Source organism: Zeugodacus cucurbitae, chromosome 3, assembly GCF_028554725.1.
Source record: "Zeugodacus cucurbitae isolate PBARC_wt_2022May chromosome 3, idZeuCucr1.2, whole genome shotgun sequence".
Lineage (NCBI taxonomy): Eukaryota > Metazoa > Arthropoda > Insecta > Diptera > Tephritidae > Zeugodacus > Zeugodacus cucurbitae.
In genome coordinates, this window is record NC_071668.1 from 11,422,118 (window position 1) to 11,449,162 (window position 27,045).

General features: G+C 33.2%; 1 protein-coding gene across 17 annotated transcripts in view; it reads left to right on the plus strand.

The window, feature by feature from the left end:
* The window catches only part of LOC105210802 (serine-rich adhesin for platelets), a 115,397-nt gene that overhangs the window by 78,920 nt on the left and 9,432 nt on the right, over positions 1–27,045 (plus strand). For 16 of the 17 annotated variants that reach the window (XM_054226300.1, XM_054226294.1, XM_054226295.1 and 13 more), the window contains 2 exons: positions 17,487–17,511; positions 26,215–26,993. In XM_054226300.1, coding sequence (XP_054082275.1) covers positions 26,283–26,993 — 711 coding nt within the window. In that variant the 5' untranslated portion in view covers positions 17,487–17,511; positions 26,215–26,282. Of the gene's footprint in view, positions 1–17,486; positions 17,512–22,117; positions 26,120–26,214; positions 26,994–27,045 lie in introns of those variants that run through there. The other variant, XM_029039354.2, reaches the window with a different exon arrangement.

The window sequence follows — 27,045 nt, forward strand, 5'->3', positions numbered from 1 at the left end:
ATTAATATATTAATTTACATGCAAGCAAGCAGATGCAGCGAGTGAGCGGCAGATAATCTTAACATAGCCACGTGACGTGACCTTTGCACAAATATGAAGGTGATGGCTGTGCAATAAATGTGAACGCATTGCAGCATTGCCGTAGGCAAAGCAAAATTAATATGAGTTCAAAGCGCACGCATACTCACGCATCTGTGAGAACGCACACACACGCGCCTAGAAATGCACCGGCCAGCGCCAGGCAAGAATTATGTATTTATGGATTGTGTATTGGAATCAATTCCAGCAGCATTCACTTTGTTTCACGCGTTCAGTTGCCTTTGTTACTGCTACAAGTGTGGCGCACGGGGCGTATGAGTAACCAAACAGTGCCCAACGTCTATGCCTCGAGCGATTAGCGCGCCAATGCCTAAGCGCATATAAGCAAATGATAAATAAATAGCAGAAATCACAAACAATTACGATCAGTGTCAGAGCGCGTTAAACAAGCTAGAAAAAAAAATTTGAAAAAAAAAAATTTAAAAAAAAATTTAAAAAAAAATTAAAAAAAAAATGTGAAAAAAAAATTTTGAAAAAAAAAAGTTTTTGAAAAAAAAATGAAAAAAATAAATAAATGCGCACATAAATATAGGCAAAAGAACACTGTATGTATATATTTGTTGTAATTGTAATTAAATGCGGCGCATTAAATGCCACTGGAGGCGCTGCCATCGCCGAAAGTGCACATTCAATGGCGACGGCGACGGCGGATAGCATGCATGCTTGTCCTCCTTGGCAGTTTGGCGCTAAATGGCACACACTTATCAACATACATGTGATGCGTTCATTGTTGTTGCTGTTGTTGTTATTCTTGCTGTTGCTCTAATAAATTGCCGCTTGACGCCGTCGCCACCGCTGCATCATCTATTTCGCGCAAATTAGTTCAAGATCAGCCAGCGCTGCCACCACTGCCGCCACAATTATGTGAGGCTGTGTGAAATTCTTTGGAGTTTTGTGCCGCAGTCTACTGTAGAGAGCGCATTTAGTCGACAAGTGCATTGCAAAGCAAGAATCATACTTTACAATAACAACGACAACATTATGTTTGTTGTTGTTGTTGTCGAGTAAACCAACAATCGCCGCAAATCGATGCATGTCAACCTTGTCCCTGAGGCGTTTTTGCATTTTGCCAAAGCATTACAATATGTGCTGTGCGCGCTTACTGTCAATTTGACATTATGAAGCTACTGCGCACACTGACACACACAGACATACATACATATATGAGTATGTGTATGTGTGCGTATTTTTATAGCCATATCTGCCTAATGCATTTCTGTTTGTTCAGTTCAGTTCAGTTGAGTTGAGTTGCGTTTTGTGCAGCTCTGCTTAGTCGCATTCTAAGTGCGTGCGTTGTGTGATTTTATTTCGCTTTCGTTTATGTGAATCACCTTCGATTTTGTTGGTTGCAGCTGCAGCAGCAGCATACGCAGTGTTTATTATTCAGCAGCTTGTGTTGTGTACGCAATTTGGTGTTTGCCAAATGTGGTCGCCGTAGTTGCCATATTCGCCGAATATCTATGCTTTTTGGAATGCCTTCAATGCCTGCGACCGCTTTTGTGCTTTGCTCCAAAGTTAGAACAAATAGAAAATAATGCTATAATTAGTAATGAGTTTGAGTTTTAGGTAATTTTTTGTAGGTAGCTTGTTTTTTATTATTGTTTTGTGAAAAAGATTTAGTCCACGGATAGTCATACCAACGAAAAAATCCTAACTAAGTTATATATTTCCGTTGAATAGTTATTTTAGTCATAAATACAGTCTTTTGTAATTTTTTTAGAATAAAAAAATATATAACTAGTTCAAAACTATTAGTTTTTGGACTACCTTTGGTCTAGTCCTCAATGAATGTGTTGGAATATAGTGTTATTGGCACTAATTTCTGAACTATTTCGTACTATATTATTGTTAGTTAACATAAAACTAGTTCATAAATAGTTTTAGCATGGTGGAGAGAAACTAATTACCTTGAAACTAGTCCGTAACTAGTTATTATCAAACCAGTACGTGCAGTTTTTTTCCAAAATTTATTAAAATGAAATAATAATGCAGAGCAACTCGTTCTATCGCCGTACCATTGCAAAACCAGTCTTTCGCCTTTGCTAAAAAATATGTAACTAGTCCAAACTAGTAATTTTTGGACTAGTCCTCAATAAATTTTGAAATATTTGACTGTTAGTTAACGGTACTAGTTTTAAACACTGTAGAGAGCGACTAGTTACTTTGAAACTAGTTTGCAACTAGATACTAACAAAACAGTTTAAACCTATTGATATTTAAACGCTTTTTTGCACACTGTTTTCTAGTTTATTAATTAAAAACTAATTCATAACAAAGGGACAGTAACTAATTACTTTGAAACTAGTTCGTAACTAGTTATTAACAAACCAGTCTGTGCAGTACTTTTTTCCAAAATTTTATATTTATTTACTCAAAATAAAATCTTAACGCATAACAACTCGTTCTATCACCATACCATTGCAATACCAGTCTCGCCTTTATCACGCATATGTATGCATATATCTCTATATGTAATTAAATTATTATTTATTGCCAACAATCTAAAATTCATGAATATTATGACTGGAGGCAGCATTTTCTGGTTGCATTAAATTTTATAGCTTCAGTAAACAATCTGTGTTTCAAGTACATTTATTTACGCATTAATTGCAGATATGAAAACTGTAACTGCACGCAACGCTGCTGTTGTTGCAAGTTGTGCATAATTTATATTTCTTGTTGCAGCCACAACAACAATTATATAGGCGATTTATAAAGACAGTGAATACAATTTTGCTGTCAGAGGCAATTATTACAAGCATAAAATTTTTTACTGAAAATTTTCTTAAAGGATTATTTGTTGTTGTTTTTTCACTTTCATAGAATTTCGGCACTTTTACTAAGCAATTTTCATTATTTGAAATTAATACATTTTTCCTTTACTTTATTTTTATTTAATTTTAAACTTCTCTATTATAAAGTGGTCTCCAACTAGTTCAAATTGAATTGATATAGTAAATAGTTCATTACAATATAAATTATTGCTTATTTTTTAACATTAAAGATAAGATTAAAATCCATTTTCGAAGTTTATGATATAAATAAGTCAGCACTAGTTCATTATAGACTAGTTCAGTACTAGTCATAACTCGTAATTGTACAATTTCAAAGTTAAAATTGTATTTTTTTTGGTTAATTTCTGCACTCATTGAAAGAAAAAGCTCACAAATACAATTTATAATTAATATTTACTAATTATAAGTTCTTTGACAAAAAGACTGCTAATTATAACTTTCTTAAGACACATTACGTAACCGCAATTGTATTGGGAGAAGTGTGTCGTAAGTTAAGCCATAATTGAATAATTGTGACAATTGTGGTTTTCCAGAGCAACAACAACAACAACAACAACAACAAACATAAGTTTATTTGTATACAATAATAATAAAGCACATGAGTCACCGTACAAATGTGCGGTACCTGAGCCATTGAAGCACATATGAGTACACCAAATTGGTACATGACAGTTGAATGACAAATTTAGTAAGTACAAAACAAAAAATCAAATAAAATCCAGTAAACAGAACGTCGAACAAAGACCGCAAGTGTTCTCCAATGATTGGCTAATTACCAAGTACCACAAGGCAAAATAGGAAATACTCATAAAGAGTGACGGTGAAACGTATCAGCAGGCACAACAGCCACCACAAGCAGTCAATCATTGACTATTTTTGGTGAGGTTATGGAGAAAAAATTGCTCTTAAAATAAAAAAAAACCGCAGCTTGTTTTTGGCAAGTATCGACTGACTAATTTATGACTGCAGTGCACATACACACTTTTTTATTGTTTTTTTTTTTTGTGAAATCGATGTCTTCTGCACACACACACTCACGGCACTCTAACGCCATTATGACGCAAACGCTGGTCCAATGATCGCGACAATAACGCCATATGTGGCGCTGCAACGCCAATGAAAAGTGCGATTAATTTCACAAAGCGAAATAACAAAAAAAAAACGCAATGAAATTGCAAAAACAATTGCGAAATACACACAACAATAACAACAACAGGAATACAATTGTGTGAATTAAAGAAATAAGGCTATGTAGTCTATGCAGCAGCAGCAACAGCAAGCGGCACGCAGCTTGGCCTTCGTCGCACTAAAATAGGTTAAATAGCCGTCGCAATGTTGCTCGCCTTTTTGTAGCCTTTATTATTGCACTGCGCTCCACACCGCCCTCATTGCTTTGTCCTCTGCGGTCGCTGTGTCGGTCGGCAGCGCGCTAGTTTCCTTTGCTGTTCTTTTTTTTTTGCTTTATTTCTCGCCTTTCAATGCAACGCTGCATTGCAACAACAAACAAAATGACCTCATGCTGTGCGTAATTATATTACATACTTACTTAAATGTGTGTGCATATACAGATGCCTACAAGTGTATCTTGTCAGCTGCCGTGTGTGTATGAGTGTATGTGTGCGCCTCAGTTGCTGTTGCAGCACTCAGCGATCGGTGATCGATGCGCCTCTAGCGCTCTGCTCTGCTCTGCTTGGTTTGTTCTGCTTTCCAAACCTAATCAATTACTAAATTATGTATTATGAGTTGTCAGCGAGATGGCGTGCAAGCGGCGATGATAGATTGTGCTATAGTTTGTATCTGTGTTCCCTAGAGCTCTTATTACAATATATTTATTATCGTAATGTACATGAGCTCTTAAATATATTTATTTAAAATATTATTTTCTAATACATGAAAATTTCATATTTATTTTTTGAGGTTCAAAACTGCTAAAATATTCGTAAAAATTTCTATATTTCTATTTTGAGATATGATTCATAACTGAATCATGATTTTAAGATTATTATTCATATTTTAGTTTTTTTTTTATTTTTTTTTCCATTTTTTATTGATGTATTTAGCAATAACAACGTGTAATATTATACATTTTATATTAATGTGAAAATTTTATTTATGAAATGCGTCAAAGAAAATTATTTATATAAAAAATATATATTTTTTTCCTTTTTTGTTAAATTTTTGATACATTTTAAATTTTTAAATCTGTATTTTAATATTTTAATTCTTTTTTTTTAATTTATTTAACAATTATACTTCGTTCAGCGTAAAATAAAAATAATAATAATTGTGGAAATTTATAATTTTTTAATAATTTTTTTTGTATTTTTTCTGTAGTCACATTTTATTAACTCTGTATTTTGTATGAATTAGGCAATAATTACAAATATTTTAGTGTAAATATTTCCTTTTTTTTCAAAAATCGCAATAAATAGTTTTTTTGTTCGTTTTTTGCTTATAATTTTTATAATGATTTCAGTAAAAAAATAATTCAAAAAATATATAATTTATATTTTTTTAATTAAAATGAAAGTAAATAATGGTTAATTTAATAATTTTTAAAGAAAATAAAGCCACAAAAAAAAATTAAAAACAAGAAAAAACGTTAACTTCGTCTGTACCGAAGCTAATATTCCCTTCACAGGCGCATTTCTTTTAGTAACTATGTGTTTAACCAAATCTACAGACGTAAGAAAAAGTAAGTAAAAAAAAAGAAAACATTTTACTAATTCTTTTTAGCCGGGTTGTTTGCTAGAAACATTAAGGTTATATAGTTAACCGATCTGAACAATTTCTTCGGAGATTATATTATTACCTTAAGCAGTAATCCATGTCAAATTTCGTGAAGATACCACGTCAAATGCGAAAATTTTCCATACAAGCCATGGATTCCAATCGTTTGGTTTGTATGGCAGCTATATGCTATAGTGAACCGATCTAAACAATTTTTTCGGGGATTAAATTATTTCTATGAACAATAACTCACACCAAATTTCGTGAAGATATGTAGTAAAATGCGGAAGTTTTCCATACAAGCCCTTGATTCCGATCGTTCAGTTTGTATGGCAGCTATATGATATGATGGTCCGATATCGGTAGTTCCGACAAATGAGCAGCTTCTTGAAGAGAAAATAACATCTGGAAAATTTCAAAACGATATCTTAAAAACTGAAGGACTAGTTCGTATATATACAGACAGACGGACGGACAGACAGACAGACTAAATCGACTCAGTTCAACATACTGATCATTTATATATATACTTTATAGGGCCTCCGACGCTTCCTTCTGGGTGTTACAAACTTTGTGACAAACTTAATATACCCTGTTCAAGGTATAACAACAACATAAATGCATACAGCTCCAGTATATATCGCCCGCCAAATACCCAACCAAAGCAACTTACTAAATTAGAAAATTGTTATAAACAAAAATAAAAACAACAACAAATTAAAAACAAACAAAACAAGAAGGTTTAAAAATAATTATAGTATTGCTGCAGCATTGCTCTAATAGTTTCATACTAAGCTTGTCGACGCCTACCGTTATCGGTCACTTTAATGTGCCGCTGATGAAAAAACCAGAAAATGGGATACAATTTATTGCCTCCTATATATAATATTTGTGGCATTTGAATATTTATTATGTTGTATGATGTTTTTTTCCTATTTTTAAGCGCCACAAGTTAAGCTGCGCGCAGATAAAAATTGGCTTAGTCATAGTTGAGATCAGCCGCCCATACTTTATATATTGCATTTATATTTATATATTTCTTGTCTGTAATATATAATATTTATACTTTGCACCCTGTAGAAAACTAGCCGCTTTTATTATCGCCTACAAGCAGAACGCGCTCACTCTCTTTGCGTTTACTTACTCAGTTTACAGGCAATTACATTACTGCCAGCATTGACTGCTGTCTGTCTGCCTTTAGAAAAGTGTGTCACACACTTGACTGTAGGCTTTTCAGGGCTAACATAAAATATTAAATTAAAAAAAATATAAAAAATGAATTTAATATTGTTGTGTTCCGATATAGTCTGCGATCGGTGTTGAAATAAATAAATTTTTAGTTAAAAAATTATTAAATAAAAAAATAATTTATTTGGCACTAGCGGTAGTTCATATAGATGTATGTATATGAAACTGGAGCATAACAAATTGGGAAGTCAATTAATCCATATAAATCAATCATAACAGTTTAATCGGATTAATTTTATGTAATATATTACAGCGCCGTCGATTTTTTTGTTCAAATAATGACCGATTTTGTTAAAAATGAGTTGAAAATCATACCTACCAGCAATTTACATCTTTGTTGCCACATTTATGTAAGATTTTGTTTTTGATATCAACATTTTTTACACATTTTATTTAAATATTCCAAGAAATTCCAGAAAATCATAAGCATCAAACTCGAAATAACTATTGGCTGTAAACATTTTTTGAAGAACGATTTCAAAATATAAATATTGTAATAATGTTTTCAATATTATAATATTTTCAATTTAATCTTCAAAAAATGAGATACATACTCCTCTTTTATTAAGTAGAAAAATCTCCGTAATTCATGCATTAGTATAATAAATGTTGCCTACATTTTGGCGCGCTTATTAATTTCAAAACGTTCTGAATAAAATAAGAGAATCCATTTCTTGAAAAATCAACTATAAACATATAATTGAAAATTAAAAATGATAAACTTATAAAATAAAATTATATAGCTCGCTATTTTCATTTTTGTTTTAAAACCAATGGCTTGACTTGTACTGAGAAAGTTTCCCATACAAATCTAAATGCATATACTTATGTATGTATATGTAAGTCTAGCAAGTGCTAACCTACTTATAATGCCATCCTTTGCTGATGAAACTCATAAAAAACACTTCAGCTAAATGCTAAGCCAGCAAGCGTGAACACTAATCCTGAGTGATATTATTTTCCAAACGGCACGCAGTAAACAGCGCAAATGCAGTCATAAAAAAAGCTGTGCAAGTGGCAATGGCAGCGAAAGAAAAAGTGCTTAAACGTTGTAGCTTCTCACTGCGGACGTTGGTAACGCACATGGCGGTAAAAATTTTCCATTTGAAAAAATTTCAATCTATAGCGTGGGAGTGAAGTGACTCAAGTAGTCAGTTTACGCTTTTTTCTGTTTATTGTTATTATTTTTGTGCTATGCATTCTCACGTTATCAGCTGTTTTATGCGAGAAATCTTTATAGTAGCATAGTTATTGATATGCTATAAAGTTGTCAACTAATAAAAAAATAAATTAAAAATAGTATAATATAACTTTTTATTATTTTTGTTATTAAGTGCGACATTTTTTCTTTATTTAATCAATGTTTTATGTGTTTGAATTTAGTAGAACGAGTATTAAATAAAACTTGAAGACTCAGCGTACATGGCGTATGAGTAACAAATCAAAAGATTTTGCCTACATTTAGGATGACATAACTTCTTTAGTCTGTTTTTTGTATAATAACCGGTTATTTAGTCGAAAATTTTATAAGCCACGTCAGCTGCATCCCTATAAAACATATCAATTGCACGCAGAGCAAACGCTGTGGCACACACATATCCACAACAAAAAACCATCGTGACACAACCACTTCCTCGTTTATTTCCGTTGATATTTTTCGTTTTTCTAGTATGGTATATCTCTTTACTATTTTTATTCCATATCTGCGTATGTGTGTTTGTTGCAGGCTTGCAGTTGACAGCGCACATAAGTCGAGTTGCCTGACATTTTTATTTTATTAAGTAAATATTGTATTGTTTTCTTTATCACGTGCGTTCACATTGCATGGAACTCTGTGAAATACGTGTTGGCATGCGTGAGTGCATATGTTTGTGGAAATGCTAACAGCTATCAAGTTACGGTGTAGTGACGCAGTAGAATATTTATAAACGAGATTTTTGCGAAAATGTTCGTTTTTTGTTATCCATGTTTGTTATTCGCTAGAAAAATTGTTAACGTTTTAGTTTGGTTGAACGGTAACCCTAAATGTATGCAACATTTAGATAAAAAACTGAAAAGCTTCCCAAGCTGAAAGTAGTTATCGAATCGGGTAATGTAGACCAAAATATATAAAAAATGAACTTGTAATATATATTTCTCCAACTAAAACTAATGATCCTTCCAGCTATATCTTTCAGTTTATTCAAAAAATGTTGCCTACATTTGAGCGCAAGAATAATAAACCAAAATATACACTCGGAGAAAGCTCTCAAGCCAGTCAGACAGACACATATTTGTATTATAAAATTCCTAAAGTTTAATATTCTTCCTACGAGTGTTATGCTTTTATTTATGAGAAAAATATTTCTAATATTTTGTTTATATTTTTGTTGTTATCATCCAGTACCAAATTATTAGAAAATATGATTCGAAAACAAGCCAAAACTACTGAATAATACAAAGAGAATGGAAATTCAAAAGGAAGTGCGCCCAAAGGTATGCCAGAATATTTTATGAAAAATCGAATTGCAAAATTGCCAACAAATACTTGTAGGTTATTATGATTTAGTAAGCAAAATGTATATATTTTCATTAAATGATACTCCAAATTTACTAGGAATTGCTCCCGAAAGTATGCAATAGTCAATTTACAGACATTTTTAGTATTATTTGTAGTTTACATTTGAGCGCAAGAATAATAAACCAAAATATACACTCGCGAAAGCTCTCAAGGCAGTCAGACAGACACATATGTGCATTATAAAATTCCTAAAGTTTAATCTTCTTACGAGTGTTTAGCTTTTATCTATGAGAAAAATATTTCTAATATTTTGTTTATATTTTTGTTGTTATTGTCCAGTACCAAATTATTAAAAAATATGATTCGAAAACAAGCCAAAACTACTGACTAATGCAAAGAGAATTGTAATTCAAAACAAAGTGCGCCCAAAAGTATGCCAAAGTATTTTATAAAGCATCGAATTGAGAAAATACCAGCAAATACTTGTAAGTTGTGCTTTAGTAAGCAAAATGTATATATTTTCATTAAATGATACTCCAAATTTACTAGGAATTGCTCCCGAAAGTATGCAATAGTCAATTTACAAACAGTTTTAGTATTATTTGTAGTTTAGCATAATTTTAGTCATACTTCAATTTATTTTCGAAATAAATCTAAGAATTTAATTTCTCACATTTCTTTACTTTCTCTCTGATCGATTGTTAGTCCTAAAATGAACTGCTCAACACCCAAAATATGTGCAGTTCCATCATAATTATCTTCAAAGCCTAAAGGTATGCTAAATAAAAGTGCTTTTACTTGTAAATTGCATTCCAAATCGAATTGAGTAAATTTGTATTGCTTCTTTTAGATATATAAGAGTGAAATATATTATACAGTTTCAGGAAAAGCAGCTTAACTTTTCTTAAATTCATATACATTTATTACATGCCATAGAAACCATCATTTTCATTTTAATTTTTGCTGCATTTGTGCGTCGCTGTGGCAGACGTTAAAAGCTAAGCATATATGTTAGTATATACATATGCCCCTTAGTAATTGTCGCAATCGTCTATGCGTACTGTATGTATGTATGTTGTTGTACGCACTTGTGTCGTGTGCTGAAATTGCAACATTGTTACAGTAAATTGAGCAAACTGCGCTTGCTGCACAACTGTGTTGGCCAACTGTTACTGCATCAGCAAAAGCAAAAACAACAACCAGCATGAAGCTTGCAATTCCTAGAGCAATTTGTTCTTATTCGCTGCTTGGCAACACCCTACTTTTTTAATTTTTTCCCACTGCCACTGCCACATGTTGTATGTTGCAACGGTTGTTCGTGTTGTTAGTGTACTCAAACTCAACACTCTAACATGATATTTGCTAAAAAGTCCGGAAAAACCTGAGACTGAGTGTTGCAATGAAATAAGGACTTCGTGTTTTTCTGTGTATGAGTGTGTAAGTGCGCTGGAAGTGTGTGTAACAGCTTGTTGGCGCACTCAAGTACGCTAATACACACGCCTAAAAACAATGGGAGTGCACAAGTACCGCAACAGGATTTCATACAAGCGCACATGCACATTCCGTTAGTATACTCAGTATATGTTTAAATTAATTTCACTACATGTACGTACAACTAAATAGTTTGGTTCTTGCATTCCTGCTTGCTTTCCGTTTGTTTATTTGCAGTTCAGCGTGCAACCAGCGTGTGCATACTCTGCTTTTGCTTTTGAATATAGCTGTATTAGAACAACAAAAAATCCCACTAGAGATTTAGACTTTTACGCAGAAATCAGTGAAAGCTTTTCCACATTTAAACCATTTTGAAAGCTTTAAAAGAAACTCCGTGAAAGCTTTATAGCTTTATTGCAAACAAAACGTTTAGAGAGCTTTAGCAATAGTCTGTAAAAGCTTTCTGGCAATAAAAACATTTTGGAAGCTTTCAAACAAACTCTGTAAACATTTTCTAGCAATCCAAACATTTAGAGAGCTTTAAAATAGTTTTTAGTTAAAGCTTTTTCTTACTTAAGTGAAAGCAACTTTCTTTCATACAGAAATCTGCGAGATGTTTCTCACAATCAACGTATTTATAATGCTTTAAAACAAACGTGGAAAGCTTAATGGCCATCAAAGCGTTTAAAGAGCTTTAAAAGTAATCCTATAAAAGCTTTTTCTTAATTTAGTGAAAGCTTTTTCGTCAAATAAGACTCTTTTACATACACTATTAAAATAAATAACTTGTAACTTGTAACACGAATGAAATTATTAAGCCATAAAGCTTTCACGTTTTCTTCTAATGTACATATCCAACATATTTACACATTCCTACAAGTATGTTAAGCTGCGTGCATGCAATTTTTGTTCATATACATATGTATATGCGCTTAAACCGCAAAAACTCTTTTCCAAGCAATTAAATCAACCCTTTTCCCCAGCAGCTAATACCCTTAACAAACATGCAGCGTACACCTGAATTCATCTACTATATACATATATGTAACGTTCATGAATGTTTCGTGAATGAATGTCAACGCACCCCCACACCCACTCAACGACTTTACCGGCTTGAGGGCACTTCTAAAAAAAAGGGTTGTATTTACGCACTGCGATCGTCCGGCTTGCCGCGTGGCTGCAAGGTCAGCAAGAAAGGAAAAATAGAAATTCTCAAACGGCCGGCGGCGTTCAAGTGAAGAATGAGCTTTACAGAAATGATGAATGGCAATTGTTATTGGGGGATGAAGTTCTGAAAAAATACTAGCTAAAGTAAAGTGGAGATGTGTGTAGTTAAGTTGCTAAGTTGCTATGGTATAAAAGTTAAGTGAAAAGAGTTTCACATTCATGGGAATTCCAATACCTTAGGTGGGTGTAGGTTTATTATCTTTGTTACTACTTTTTTGCTCAATTGAATATTTGTTGTTATTTTTGTTTATGTTTGTTACCCAGGCTCAGGTTTATTATGGCTTTCTAATATCGAAATTGTTAACAAAAATTTTTGTGTTGTTAATTCCTATAAATTTCATTCAGTACTTTGTATTTGCTATTTGTTTTTGTTTGCATTTTTGTAAGATCATTCATTTTTAAGTTTTTCCCTTCACTGAATTTTATGCCTTTGCTATGGTTTTGAAATATTTCGAGAAGCTTTATGAAAGCTTTCTCTAAATTTAGTGAAAGCTTTCCCTTTTTAGATGAAATAATCGTTGCCTACATTTAGGCGGATTACTCAATACTAGCTTACGTTTTGGTTCTTCTATTTCAATATGGTTTTTAGCTGAGCTGAAATTTGGTCTTTTGAGGTGTTTCTTCTTTTATTCTATTTTTCTATATTATTTATAGATATTTTCATAACTTTTTCATATCAACCCTTGAATGTTGACTGCATTTGACAGTCGCCGCTGTCAACTAAACTGTCGATAACGAGAAAGTATTAACTTAATGGCGAAAGAATTGCCAAAGCAAAGAAATACTTATAGCTGTCTACAAACTTGACAGCTTTACCCGCCTTTTTAACGGCAACTTCCTTAGCTAAGTGTTTAGGAAATACTCCTATACACATTAAAAAATACTTTGAAAGACTCAACACAGAAACAAACAAAGACAAAAATCTGCATAAATACACTTATTTGAGTATATGTATATATAAGATAAGCATGAGAGTTGGCAGCTCAACTGGTTGACCATAAATACAAAACTTATTCACGAAGGCTACAACTTATACATATATAATGATCTTCTAATGTTTTTCTTATGAATTTCCTTGTGTGTATGTGTGTGATAATATCAGAAAAATCATTTTGTTTGGCCATCTCGTTTACTTTTGCTTATATAAATAAATATATAACCTTCTGAAGTGCTTTGACATTTTTATTATTTCGTTCATATGTTGTGCTAGCGGGAGACCGCTTACAGAATAACGGCTTGTGCAACCACAAAGGCAATGTGTAAGCTGATATGGACTTTATTGAAAATACATTGACTCTACTTGTCTTCGAGTAAATATGATTGGTTTGATTATGATTGTTTAACGCACATTAATATCAATAACATTGCGTGTGCGCCGCAAAGTATGCTTTCATCTTTTCGTATTTAGCTTTGGTTTTTCCTTTTTCAAATGTAGTTGTTGCAATATATTCCTTCTTGAGCTTTATTTTTACTTTTTATATTTCTTGGCCGCTGTTTTGCTTCGCTTAATACCTTTAACATCATTCACTTTGTGCTTGTGTGCCACAGTCTTTACAGCTTTCAGTGGATTCTTTGAGGGATTTCTTTGGTTTTACTTTGTGGAATTATTATGAATATGTACGCATGTGTTTGTAGGTGTCTGTGTGGACTCTGTGCTTTAGTCAGATTCTTAGTTTTATTTCTTTTTTGGCTATTTTCTAATTTTATTATCTTTTTCAACTGGCAAGCTTTAGCTTCAAACATTTCAGTTCCATTTGTTGAAGTCACATTGATTTATTTTGCATATTTCCGAGTGTTTTGGTTTCAATATCACTTTGTAAGTTTTTTTTTTTTGGAATTTGTGGAATAAAATTAAGAGAATGGTGTTAGAAACTGATCCTTTTTCATAAGAAACCAATTATAACTTGTTTTGGCGATTTTTCTTACGATCAAAGCTGTATTTATATAAGTAGAACTTAACAAATATATATTAGGTCTACAACTTTTTCCGCCGTTTTCCAATAGATGTCTCTAGGGTCAAGCACTGGTCGATTAAAACGATTAAATCGTTTTATATCGATCTTGGACATTTGTGTCAACATTAACCCAACAAAATATTTGTAGAGATCTGTTTGCATCCCAAACTTATTCTCAACTGAAAATGTCACTTTGTGAGCCGAATTCTCGACATTTGCACGAAATACACAATATTTTGACGACGACGGCCAATATTTTGTATAACATTTTTGTAACCGTTTTTATACAAAAAGCAAAGTTGTGGATCTAATATTAAAAAATACGAATAATAAATTTTTTATATAAAATAATTTTTAACAGTATGAAGGATAAATATTGACTTGCTGTAGGCTTCATAACATTTTCATAGTGTTAACATTTGTTTAACAGTAATGCTGTTGCCCCACATTCTTGCAAGCAGCTTGCTTAGAAGCAGTCTTTTGAGCGCTTACCAACGGCCACAATAGCTACTATATAACAGTACAGACAACAACAACAACAAGCAGCGGAACCGAAGACTTAAAACATAAAGAGTCGCAATAAAAATTCAATGGACCAGCAATATTAACAGTCTGTAATAAATGCTGCAGCAGCAACGCAGCAACAGCACGTCTACAAGAGAACAATTGAGAGAGTAAGCTGGGAGAAATGCGTAGCAGTGCCACAGAATTTCATTGAAAGGAGAAGGCTAGTTAGTGGCTGCTGCCAACAGTGTTAAGCCAACAGGCGCAACAGTGCAAGAAGCAGGATAAAGCTATAGCAAGAGCAGCAACAACACCAGTTGAAACCAACAGCACCAGCAGCAGTCAGTCTGTTACAAGCAAGAGTCCATCAGCATCTGCGATTGTTAGCTGCGCTCAGTTGTTGTTGGACTGCAGAAGTGTCGTGTTGTGGCAACGTGAAGCGCTGAAGGACTAATTTCAAGCAGCAAAGTAAACGGTTGAACAAAATTGACAAAAAATATAACAAATGTAAGAAGTGAGTGTAAATACATACATACATATCTACAAGTATAATCTTGGTACGAAGGAACCGCGTAGTAGTGAGCGCCTGCTTTTAAAGAGCGCAAATATCATGTAAGCGCTCTTTTGGTGGCAGAAAAGAGCGCAAAATAAAGAAAATAAATTTTTTGCCGAAAAACGGAAATGAATGCAAACATATGCAAGCAAGTGTGGCAAGTGCTTTTGGCCTTTTTTCGGATTTGCTCGCATAACTAGTGTGTGTTTGTGTTGTTGGACTTTGTGAAATTCGAATGTGTGCGCCGCATAGCGTGGCATAGCGTGTACATAAGTGGCCATTTTTAACAGTGACAGCAAACAAGTGAGTGACACGGCTGTTGGAGACTTTTTTTCGTTTTTTTCTTGTTTTAGTGGAAAATTTGTTGCATGTGAAGTGAAGCTTTGAGGTTGTTGACATGTTATATATAATTTAACGGCAGTTTCCGTTCAAAGTGCACGAACAAGAAAAGCATATGAAGTTTAAATTTTTTTTTTATATTATTCAAAATTTTTTAGAAAATAAATCTTTCATAAATGAACTTACGGAGAAAGCATTACAATGAATTTTAAGAATCCCGAAAAGTCGATCTTTAAACACGGGAATATTCGGGATCAATTCAGGATTTATTATTGTTATAATATTTAAATATTAATATACATATTATATACTTATCACGGGAATAATACTGGAACCGCAGATCTGACCTTTCGGGATCGCAAAACTTCTCAAATGACACTGAAAGCAAATAAATATATTTTTGAGTTCTAGCAACGATAACAGTTCTTTAGTCCTTTATCTTACCTTTTCTTATGTATTGACATTTTTTACCTTTCGGGTTTTATTGAAGGCAAAACACAACACAAAAACAAAACTCCTGTAGAGTAAAAGTTTCCATAGCCGACGCCAACGCCGCTGCTGCTACCCACTCCCCGTCGTCAGTAAGCTTGTGTGGGTTTAAGTTTGAAAGTGGGTGTTAGTAGTTGTGTTAGGCGACTACAAATTGGCTCCTTAGCTGATTGTCCTACGCCCCAAAGGACCAGAGGGCTTACCACGGAGGCGTTCAATTGAAAAACAAACTTTCAACTTGTTTTATTTACGTTAATGTCTAGAAGCAAAAAGTTTTTCCAGTGCATACTTGGCAGTCGGCTCACACTTTTATATGCATTTATGAAGACATTGCTTTGTTTGAGGCGACCTTTTTGTCTCAGTCGTTCTCAATTTCCATTCCATTTTAAAGCGTTTTCCTCACATTTCAACTGCACTTTGTACCTTGTCACTTCGTTGCAATTATCCGCCAATTTGTCGTCTGTTGCTGTCACATTTCGGTTGTCGTATTTCCGGTGTCTAATTTTCGATTTCCGTCGCCATTTCCATTTTGTGCGGCTTTATTTACTGAACAAAGAAAAAACAAAGAAGAAACTTTGCTTTGTTTACTTGGATTTTCTATTTGTTTATCCATTTAGGTGTGTTTTTCTCGCTTCACTTCAGTTTCTTGTTTGCTTACCTGCATGGCGCGAGCAACTCAACAACCCACAAACTGTTGGTGAGTGAGTGCCGTTGCCTTGCCTCCCGCCTGCTCGTTTTCAGCTGCCTGCTGCGTCAGCAAGGCAACAGCAACTTAATTTAGAAATCTGCAAAAGTTCAAAGTGGTGTTCTGCGACACTTAATTTCGCAAAGTTTTCCCGTTCGTTCGTTCGGTTTTGGTTAAGTTCAGCTATTTTCCGCTGTTTAGCTGTAAAGCGACGAAACTTCAAAGTGTTGAACTTTTTGGAGCTTCTCAATTTTTTTTATGTAAAGGCGGTGGGAAGGGTGTAGGATTGGATTTTTGTTTTTGTTTTTATTTTTACCATTTAAATTGATGTTTTAAGAATTTTCAAAATCTTTAAACTTTATATTGAGGGAAAATATGGAAAAAACATTGGAATGACTTAATAAAAAATTAAAAATTTAAATAATTTCCAATAATTTATCAATTAAAATATATTTAAATTTTTTTAAACATTTTAGGGTTGCCAAACCTAGAAAAATAATAAAAATATACAAAAATTAAAATTTATTTCGAAATAATGTTTTCATATTAGATTTTATTAATTATATTTATTTATTCATAGAACCCAAACAATTAAATTATAAAAAAATTAGGGTTGCCATATTTAAAAAAAAATATATATATACGTAAATATTTCCGAATATAATTTTTTTTTAATAGAATTGCCATATGCCAGTTATTAAGCAAGTCAAAAATAATAATAATTTTCCTTTTTTATATATTCAGTATATATTTTTTATAAATTTAGTCCACACTATAATTTACAGTTATTCAACATCTGTATAATAACAGTTAATACCACAATACTTATTTACCATTAGCATATTGAAGCAAACAAATAGCTTTGACGTGCACAATGCAAATATTTTAAACCGCATAATAATTTAAATTTTTTTCTTTCTTCCTCTTGCAGCCTTTAAACAAGCGCCAATAGTGTGGTAAGTTACAAAACCATTTTTCTCATTTTAAAATCCACAAATTTGTAATTAATACAGAAAAAAAGTAATTATTATTTGCGAATGCATAATTTTCTACGCCACTTTTACATAATTAATGTGTTAAGTACAATTTTTTTGCCACAAAATTTGCGCGCATAAATTAGTAATTAGTTGCGTGAGCAAACAGAATGTTACGTATACGCCACGGTCGGTCGGTCGGCGTAATTTTATTTGCTTACATTTATACAACAAGCGATTAGTAAATATAATATTTTAGTTTATGCGCTAATTTGGTGCTAAATTAGCGCTTTAAACTTAAATAGTTACACAATAAATTATTTAAACAACAACATGGCAAAGTAAACAGAAGAACTATGAAAGGCGAAAAATACTTATTTGCCGTTATAAGTGTTTATAATAATTTGGTGGCTGCATTTAGGTTAGATTTTGTTTATTAGACTACAATAGTGTGTGCTGAACTTCAAATTTGTATATATATACATATATAATTTTATACACATTTATCTATACAAACCATATGTGTTTCGTCCTCCTCCATGAATGATCTTGCATGTATTTCATGTTATATAAATATATATATATATAAATATATATTTTCCCAAAGTTCCTAGTTGGAACCCACGGCCTCAAAATTTTCATTAGCGTCATATTAAAGCGTTTGGTTCCCAAAATTATTTGTCTGTGGTTCCTATGCAATTTGAAACCACTATTCGCATTTGGCGAATGTGAAACTGTTAATTATGCCCACGCATGCCTTGGCAAATATCGATGTTAATGAACTTAATAATTCATGCTGTGGCAATAGCGAAAGGACATACACGCATACAGTTGCATGTTTATAAATCGAAAATGTAATAATGAGCATAAAATACATAACTTGACATAGCATATGTTTGCGATAAGGTGCTCAGTGTTGAAAATTCTACAATGTTTTTGGGGATTTCTTATCAATTTGAGGTTAAAATATCATAAATTTTTCTCAATGAACAGAAATTCTCTCTCTCTCTCTATTTTAAGGGGCCTATGGAAAATTTGGCGATTTTTGTGATTTTTTTAAAGAAAGTACTCGATCGAATGTTTCGAAGTTTTGTGGCCATAACAAGGTATATCTTCAGCTATATCTCAAGTTTTTGTGCTGTCTTAGGAGGTGTAAAAAAAGTTCCCTAACTACTTTAAAAAAATCAAAACGGTTATTGAAGTTGTAGGTATTTCCTATGCAATGACCTAAAATGGCGTAGTTCTAAAAAAAATTGTCGGTTTTTTAATACGAAATTGACAATTTTCAAACAACTAAAAAGTTCGTATATCAATGTATAGTAAATATATTCAAGAATAATCAGTCGGTTGGTCAATTTCTCGTTGAGTTATGATGCCAGCAATTTCGACTATAGCGGCATATACTACGAGCGGTCTCTTTAGAACGCTGTCATTTAAAAACTATTCAAGATATGACCGCTTTCACAGGATATTTTTAAAAGTGTAAACTATCGAATAAGCAAAAAATATATAAATTTTTTGGAAGTGTCACACTGGTATAGCCCTTTAAACTTCACTTTTATATTGATATGTAGTAATATTAATTTACTGGATAGACACATACAGGCAGTACTACAACTTCAATACATATGTACACATTCTCTCATATACACAAATGCATTTATGTTCCTCCTAACTGCATCACTATTTGTATTTACTCTCGTCTCCAGCCATTCGCTTACGCATTATGCTTCGCTTCGTTGGCAAATTTTATTAGGTCAATTAAAAATTTAGCGCTAACAAATCAGCGCCACCAGCGTTAGGTATATGACAACAACAACAACAAGTACTAAAATTTCAACCGCATTCGCAATAGCGAACAACAATGATAGGACACCAATATATAACCATTATTTCAAACGGGCAAACATATTTAAGTCAATACATCATAAATGAGTAGAGGTGTGTGTGTGTTGCAATTGTTATAATTAGTTTGCAAAATTAACTACTGGTCAACAATATGCTGCTAGCGGTTATGGCCAGCGGTAATTACATGTGTCTAAATACTTAACTACATCCTAAAATCAATATTGAAATTTAAACCGGCAGATTAATATGTTAAATCATTAGAAACTGGAGCTGATTTAAAAAAAATATATGCGTATGATGTGTAAATATAAAATGAAAAATTAGTTGAAACAAGTAAGGAAGGGCTATTATATAATACACAATTTGACCCACATATTCGTCACATATATTGTATAAAGTCCATTGAAAGTTGGAAACCATAATATTAAGTTAGAAGCACCGAGGTCCTCGTGTTCGATATATAGGACCTTAAAAACCTATGGTCCGATTTCGGCGATTTTTAGAATGGGGCTGCCACACTATAAACATAGTATTTGTGCAAAGCTCTGCACCGATATCTTCACTAGTACTTACTTTATATATTGTAAAGTAAACGATTCAGATCGTCTTCAAAATTCTGGTATATAGGAAATAGGCGTGGTTGTGAAGCGATTTGGCCTATTTTCACAACATATAATTGGGATGTAAGGAAACTACTACAAACCAAGTTTCATTGAAATCGGTCGAGTAGTTCCTGAGATATGGTTTTTGACCCATAAGTGGGCGACGCCACGCCCATCTGTAAAAAAATCTGAGTGCAGCTTTCATCTGCCATTTCTTATGTGAAATTTAGTGTTTCTGACGTTTTTCGTTAGTGAGTTAACCCACTTTTAGTAATTTTCAACCTAACCTTTGTATGGGAGGTAGGCGTGGTTATTATCCGATTTCTTTCATTTTTGGACTGTTTTAAGAAGTGGCTAAAAAAACGACTGCAGAAAGTTTGGTTTATATAGCTCTATTGGTTTCCGAGATATGAACAAATTACCGATTTTGGAGCGGGGCCACGCCCACCTCCGCAAAAAAATTACATCCAAATATACCCCTTTAGCTTTAGTTATGGCTTAGTTATGGCTTAGTTATGGCACTTTATGTGTTTTCGGTTTTCGCCATTGTGTGGACGTGTCAGTGGTTCGATTTTGCTCATCATTTTTACTCAAGTTACAGCTTGCACAGACGGACGGACGGACAGACAGACATTCGGATTTGAACTTCACTCTTCACCCTGATCACTTTGGTATATATAACCCTATATCTAACTCGTTTAGTTTTGGGTGTTACAAACAACCGTTATGTGAACAAAACTATAATACTCTCTAGCAACTTTGTTGTTAAAAAAAGATTTATAAACTGTAATTACACTACTCTCCATCCTCCTTCTCTCTGATCTTACACTTGCTACAGATTCATTCCACTTTTCCGTTGCATAAACCTTTTATGCCTCTGACACCCCCTGTAGCCACTTTACACATTTTATTTAATGTTTATTTATTTTCTCTTTACAAATAAATTGTGAATGTTTATTCATCATGACAATTTCATTGCATTTCATTAAATGTCATTAACGCGTCCGTTTTTATATCCAACACTTTTCGTATGCCAGCCAGCATCAGCCAGTTGAATAGCGGACACCTTGATTTAACTAGCTGCTAAATAAGTTGAAGCATGCTCATCAACTCCCTGCTTTTTGCCAATTCGCCTTGACACATTTAAACCATTCAACAGCGCTGGCACTTAGCAATTGCTGTGTGTGCATGAATGGAGGCATATTAAGCGTGAAAAAAATCAGAGTTTAGCTATCAAATTGGAAAAAGAAAAAAAATTTAAATTAAAGAAATATATATATATTCATTCCTAGATATAATACTTTGATATGTAGACCAAATACTTGATTTTAGATGTCACTTCCAGTAATTTCGAGACTTTAATTATAAAAATATAATGCTACAATTATTATTTTTAGTTATTATATAGCTTTAAGCATACATAATATTTATGGTGTGCGACTTTGATAAATTAAAAGTAAAGCTCCTATATGTAGGCAACGTTTTTTAAATTTGATAAATTAAAAGTAAAGCTCCTAATTGTAGGCAATGTTTTTTATTTTTTATCTTTTTTAATAAGAATAATAATCACTCAAATAAAAGCTGTAAATAAAACGATATAACAAAAATTTCATTACTTGAAAACCTCCAACGAATACAAGAAATTAAAAATATTTTCAATCAATATTGGAAAAACAACAACAATATTATTGGCTCAAAAGAATTCCGTGGTATTGCTGCATTATTAAATTAAGCTCAAGAGCCAGCATGTCACAGTGCGTAGGTAGTAAATTCGCACGTGTATTATCGCAATATGCCATAATATTTTTCATGCGAATAACTGCATGTTACGTATACGCCACCGCCCACCAACTGGCATTTATGTACTTCGGTTATTGCATTTGCAGTTCTTAATCGGCTGCGGCTGCTATGCAAACAATTTTTATGCTTCATTATTGTGGTGGCGCGTTCAGAGCAATTGTTGTTGTTAGCATTTTTCACGTGTGTTTAATGCGATTGCAAAGGAATGTTGAGCAGGAATAAGTATTTCAACAGGTAGAAAAGCAAAAAAAAATATATATTTTAATTTTTAAGAAAAGATTATAGAATATTATATGAAAGTTAAAACAAAAATTAAAAATATTATATTTTTGATAAAAAATATAAAATTCTTTTTATTGAAAGAATTGAAGGGAGAAATATTTTTTTACATTCGAAGAATTCGATTTTAAATGTATACAAAATATCGATAAAATAAATTATAGGTCTACAACTTTGCTTCCGCCGTTTTCCAATAGATGTCTCTAGGGTCAAGCGCTGGTCGATTAAATCGATTAAAACGTTTTATATCGATCTTGGACATTTGTGTCAACTTTAACCCAACAAAATTTTGTAGAGATCTGTTTGCATCCCAAACTTATTCTCAACTGAAAATGTCACTTTTTGAGGCGAATTCTCGACATTTGCGTGAAATTTTGCTTTTCTTTTTTAATTCCAAGAAAAGTGCGGCTGAGTCTCAGGGAATGCTTTCAGATACGTAGCAACTTATGTTGCGAGAGTATAAAAAAACGGAGGAAGTAAAGTTGTAGACCTAATAAAAAAGTCATCTAAATAAAATCTTCGGAGTAATTAACTAAATATAATAAAAGCTTTTGCTTATATTTAATTAGTCTTTCCTTTAAGGCTTCCATTTTAAAAACCCACATATTAAACCTGAGTTAATGCTCATATCTTTACCTTTAAACACTTCTATGCATTCATTTCATTCATAATCATATATTGTACTACTGAGCATTTAGTAAAGCGATTATACACACATTCTTTCGTTTAGACTTAAATATACATATTTACAAATGTAGTTATGTATGTATGTAGGCTGTATTGTTAAATTATGAATGTGCCTGTTTTAAGAAACCGACAATTAATAATAGCATTCGTAGACGTTATTTCGCCAAAATGCCACCCAAAGGACTGCTCAACAGAAATGTGAAATGGAAAGCAATTTACATACATTTATAAATTCCATACAAATATATGTATGTATTTACTCGGAGGCTTTGTGGTTTTAATGGCATTGTGTTGAATATTTCACTCATACATGCACACATTTGTATTTTGTATTTAATCCGATCTCTTAATTACACAGAATGTAGGATTTCTTTGGATAGCTTTGTAGGCAGCTGCGGTACTATGGTTTTGTTGTTTTAGTAGTAGAAGACCATGCAACCATCTTGTTGATTTCTTTATATTATCTTAAGATGCTTTATAGAATTTCAGTTATCTAATCATTAAATACGTAAATAAGAAAAATATAGAAATTTATAATTATCGAAACTATTTTTATATAAAAACTAATTAGGACATTTTTTATAGTTTTCGTCAATCTTTACTTTCTTAGCAATATCTCATTACGTTAAAGGGGCTATACCAGTGTAACCTATGAAAAATTAGGGGATTTTTGTGATTTGTTTAAAGAAAGTACTCGATCGATTGTTTCGAAGTTTTTTGTACATAATAAGATATATTTTCAGCTACATATCAATATTTTTTTTTACAAAAATATTTAAAAATAACGGAGTTATATGCTATCTTTAGAGGTGCAAAAAAAAAGCTCCCCAACTGCTGACATGATTCCGGTCGAATGAGTTGATGAAACAATAAAATTCAAAAATTCAAAATTAATATTAATCATCAAATTAATATTAAAGTTAAATATATTTCCTATACAGTGACCTACGATTTTTGAAAAATATCAGAAATTGACAAAATGGCGTAGTTCTGAAAAAAAAAAATCGTTTTTTAGATAAAAAAAAATAGTCTTTTTTTAAGTGCCAAATTGACAATTTTCAACCAATTAAAAAGATCATAGGTCATTATATAGTAAACATATTCAAGAATATTTAGTTTAAATTTGAAGTCGATCGGCCAATGTATCGTTGAGTTATGATGTCAGCAATTTTGAGAAATGTCATTTCGAGAAAAACGCGTTTTAATTTTCGACTATAGCTGCTTATACCAGCGAACGGTCGCACTTTAGAACGCCACCATTCAAAAGCTATTCAAGATACGACCTTATCGCTTTCACAGGATACTTTTTAAAGGATGAACTATCGAATAAGCAAAACAAAAAATCGATGTTTTGAAAATGTAACACTGGTATAGCCCCTTAAGGTTAAGCCTTATTACATACCAGTTAGACTGTAGTCTAGAGCCATCCTTACTTAATTGTTTGGCTGATTTTAAGATTAATAAATCACACGAAAATTTAATTTCTTTGACGCAATAACAACAAAAAGGCATAAGGAATTTATAAACCTTTCGAAAAACTCATAAAAATACATTTTTCCTAATCGAAATCGAAATTCTTTTCGATTTTCGAAAGACTTTTCCCAAAGAACATTCCATATATTTTTTCTTTCCGCTATCTATCTAATGGGCTTCAAACCTCCACTAAAATTTACATATCATCAATTTCATCTTTTCACTTATAACACATTTGTCTGTATTTATTATAGTTGTTGTTGTTTCTCCAACTTATTGTCGTTGATAAAACAAATTAACTTGACTCTCTGCATTTTTGTCAATAACTACATATTATGTGTGTTGTTGCTGGCGTCCAATGGTGTCGTTGTCAACTCAACATTGACCCAGAAAGCAGGCAAGCGTCACATTTCCTGCCTTCCTTCAAGACCGCATGCCTTTCTCAACACCAATGATAGCATTATTGCTTGCCTTTGTCTATATAGTTGTGCATGTAGCGACGTAATTGGCAGCAAGCGTGTCCCTGCAGTGCATTTTAGTAGGCCATTCGCCCTTATTGCCAACACATTTGCAAATACTAGGTATGCATGTGTGTCTTTGTACTGGGTTTTTAAATTGTTCAACGTACATATATGTGTGTATGTATGTAGATACGGTTACTCTTTCACTTGCCCCAATTTGCAGCAACACAAAAAATAACGGTTTAATATCATTTACTTTCCTTTTGTCACTGCTGTTGTTCTCTTAATGCTTTTGCCTGCTCGCTGGTCCGCTTTAATATCCTTTCGCGTCATCCCAAATGCATCATTTCGCTGCCATTCTTGTGTGTGTGTGCTTATAAGTATACTTGCTCGACCTCGCCGTTATTTTGCTCATCTGCATGAGGAGTCCTCATTGAGGACGTGTCTTCGGCTAGTTAGTCAGTTGCTTTATACTATACTAATTTCACTCAAGTTTCATTATTTCGGCGTGCTTTTGTTGTCATTTTCATTTCCATGCTGATTTTATTTGATTTTTGTCCCTTTTTGCTTTAACATGCAAGACTTGAATTCGTCCTTTGTCCTCTGCTTGACTAGTGGTATCCTTATTGTATGTAAATGTGTCGCATCTTATTATTATAATTATTTACTGAGGTCAAGGGTCATCCATTTAAAAGCTTAAGGAATCTTATATACGATTCTACCAGCTATTAAAGAAACAAGAATACTTTTTAATACCTCTTCTGAATCAACTGGCTCTGATGGTTCTAGGTCCCTTAGCAGTACTTTGTTTTATTAATTTGATACTCAAAAATATTTAGTTCCTCATTGTCACTGCAATTATTTAAATTTTCTTTTGACATAATTTTCCAATTAAAATATCAATTGTCAAAAAAATATATTTTAATCTTTTGAAACAATTTTATTTGCAATGAATAAATATAATATTTCCCTTCTGAACTAAACTACAACATCAAATTTAAAAATATTTGTTATAAGTAGAGTCGAAAAATTAGCGTATGCATTTTTATCTACTCCGCCCCACTGTCATTCGATAAGCGACAATAAATAATAAACACACTCGGTCTGCCTCGCACACGCAACACTTGTTCGCTCGTAAGCAAATAAACAAACACTTACGCCGGCCAACTTTGCCGCCATTCAACAGCTGGCAATCGAATCAGAATCAGAATCTAATTAGCCGTTGTTTATGCGTGCCTACTCAGCTGGATTCACCTTGGTGTGGAATTTACTTGCCTCGAAGAAACTCGAACCGATCGTATGAGCCAAGATTTGGGCCAAAGAAATTTTTATTACGTACTAGTGAAGAAGTGAAGAAAATTATTAAATTGCGCTCATTTGAGACGAAGCAAACAAGCAAGCAAGCGTGGCAATTATCCAATTATTTCGAATTTAATTGAGGTTAACAGTTTTGCGAAAAAATATTCTATGTATAAGAACGTTTGTTTTGCACGGAATATTAAAATTTTTTTCTTTTCTATTTTTTCTAATTGCAGTTGCAAAGCAACAACGGAAGCTACACATATCCCGCCCAAGGATCAACCTAGCACTAGAAAATCAAGTTATGGAACTACCCTCGATGGTGCAACGCTCCGGCGACACGCTTATAGTGCGTAGTGTCGTCAGTGGCAATCAATTGTACTTGGATCAGGGTGCCGCTTCCACAAATAATAATCAAAACAACAAACATAGTAGTCCTTCACCACTGCAGCAGCAACAACAGCAACAGTCGATTAGTGCCGCTAATTTATCAAATAGTACGTTGGAACAATTCGAACGTTATCGTGCTGCAGCGGCACAATATCACCTACAACAGCAACAACTCCAGAATGCCACACAACAGCAACAAAATGCGGTGGCTGCTGCTTCAGCGGTGGCCCAACAACAGGCGATGGAACTGAAGGATGAGGGTCTGCCACAATGTAAAATCAAGCGAAATTACAGCTGTAGTTACTGCACATATTTCACACAGAATCCGCGTTATCACCTGACGCATTTGCGTGATGTGCATGGTGAAAAAATCGTAATTAATAAGTGCAAGTTGTGTTTGTATGCATCGCGACATTTCCAAAAGTTGGTGCGACACATGAAAATGGTGCACGGCTGCACCGATGGTGTGACCGGCGGGCATGGACAACCGCGTGGCAAGCGCGGTATGAGTCGTGAGGCACGCAAGCGAAAACTAGAGCAAAGCGTGGGGCTGGGAAGTGCTCCTATGGAAATCAACAGCGGTAGTAATATGGGAATGAGTGAAGGCATGCCGACTTATGAGCAGGTGAGTTAAAAATCTATACAGTTTTCTAAAGTACATCCATTCTAAATACAAT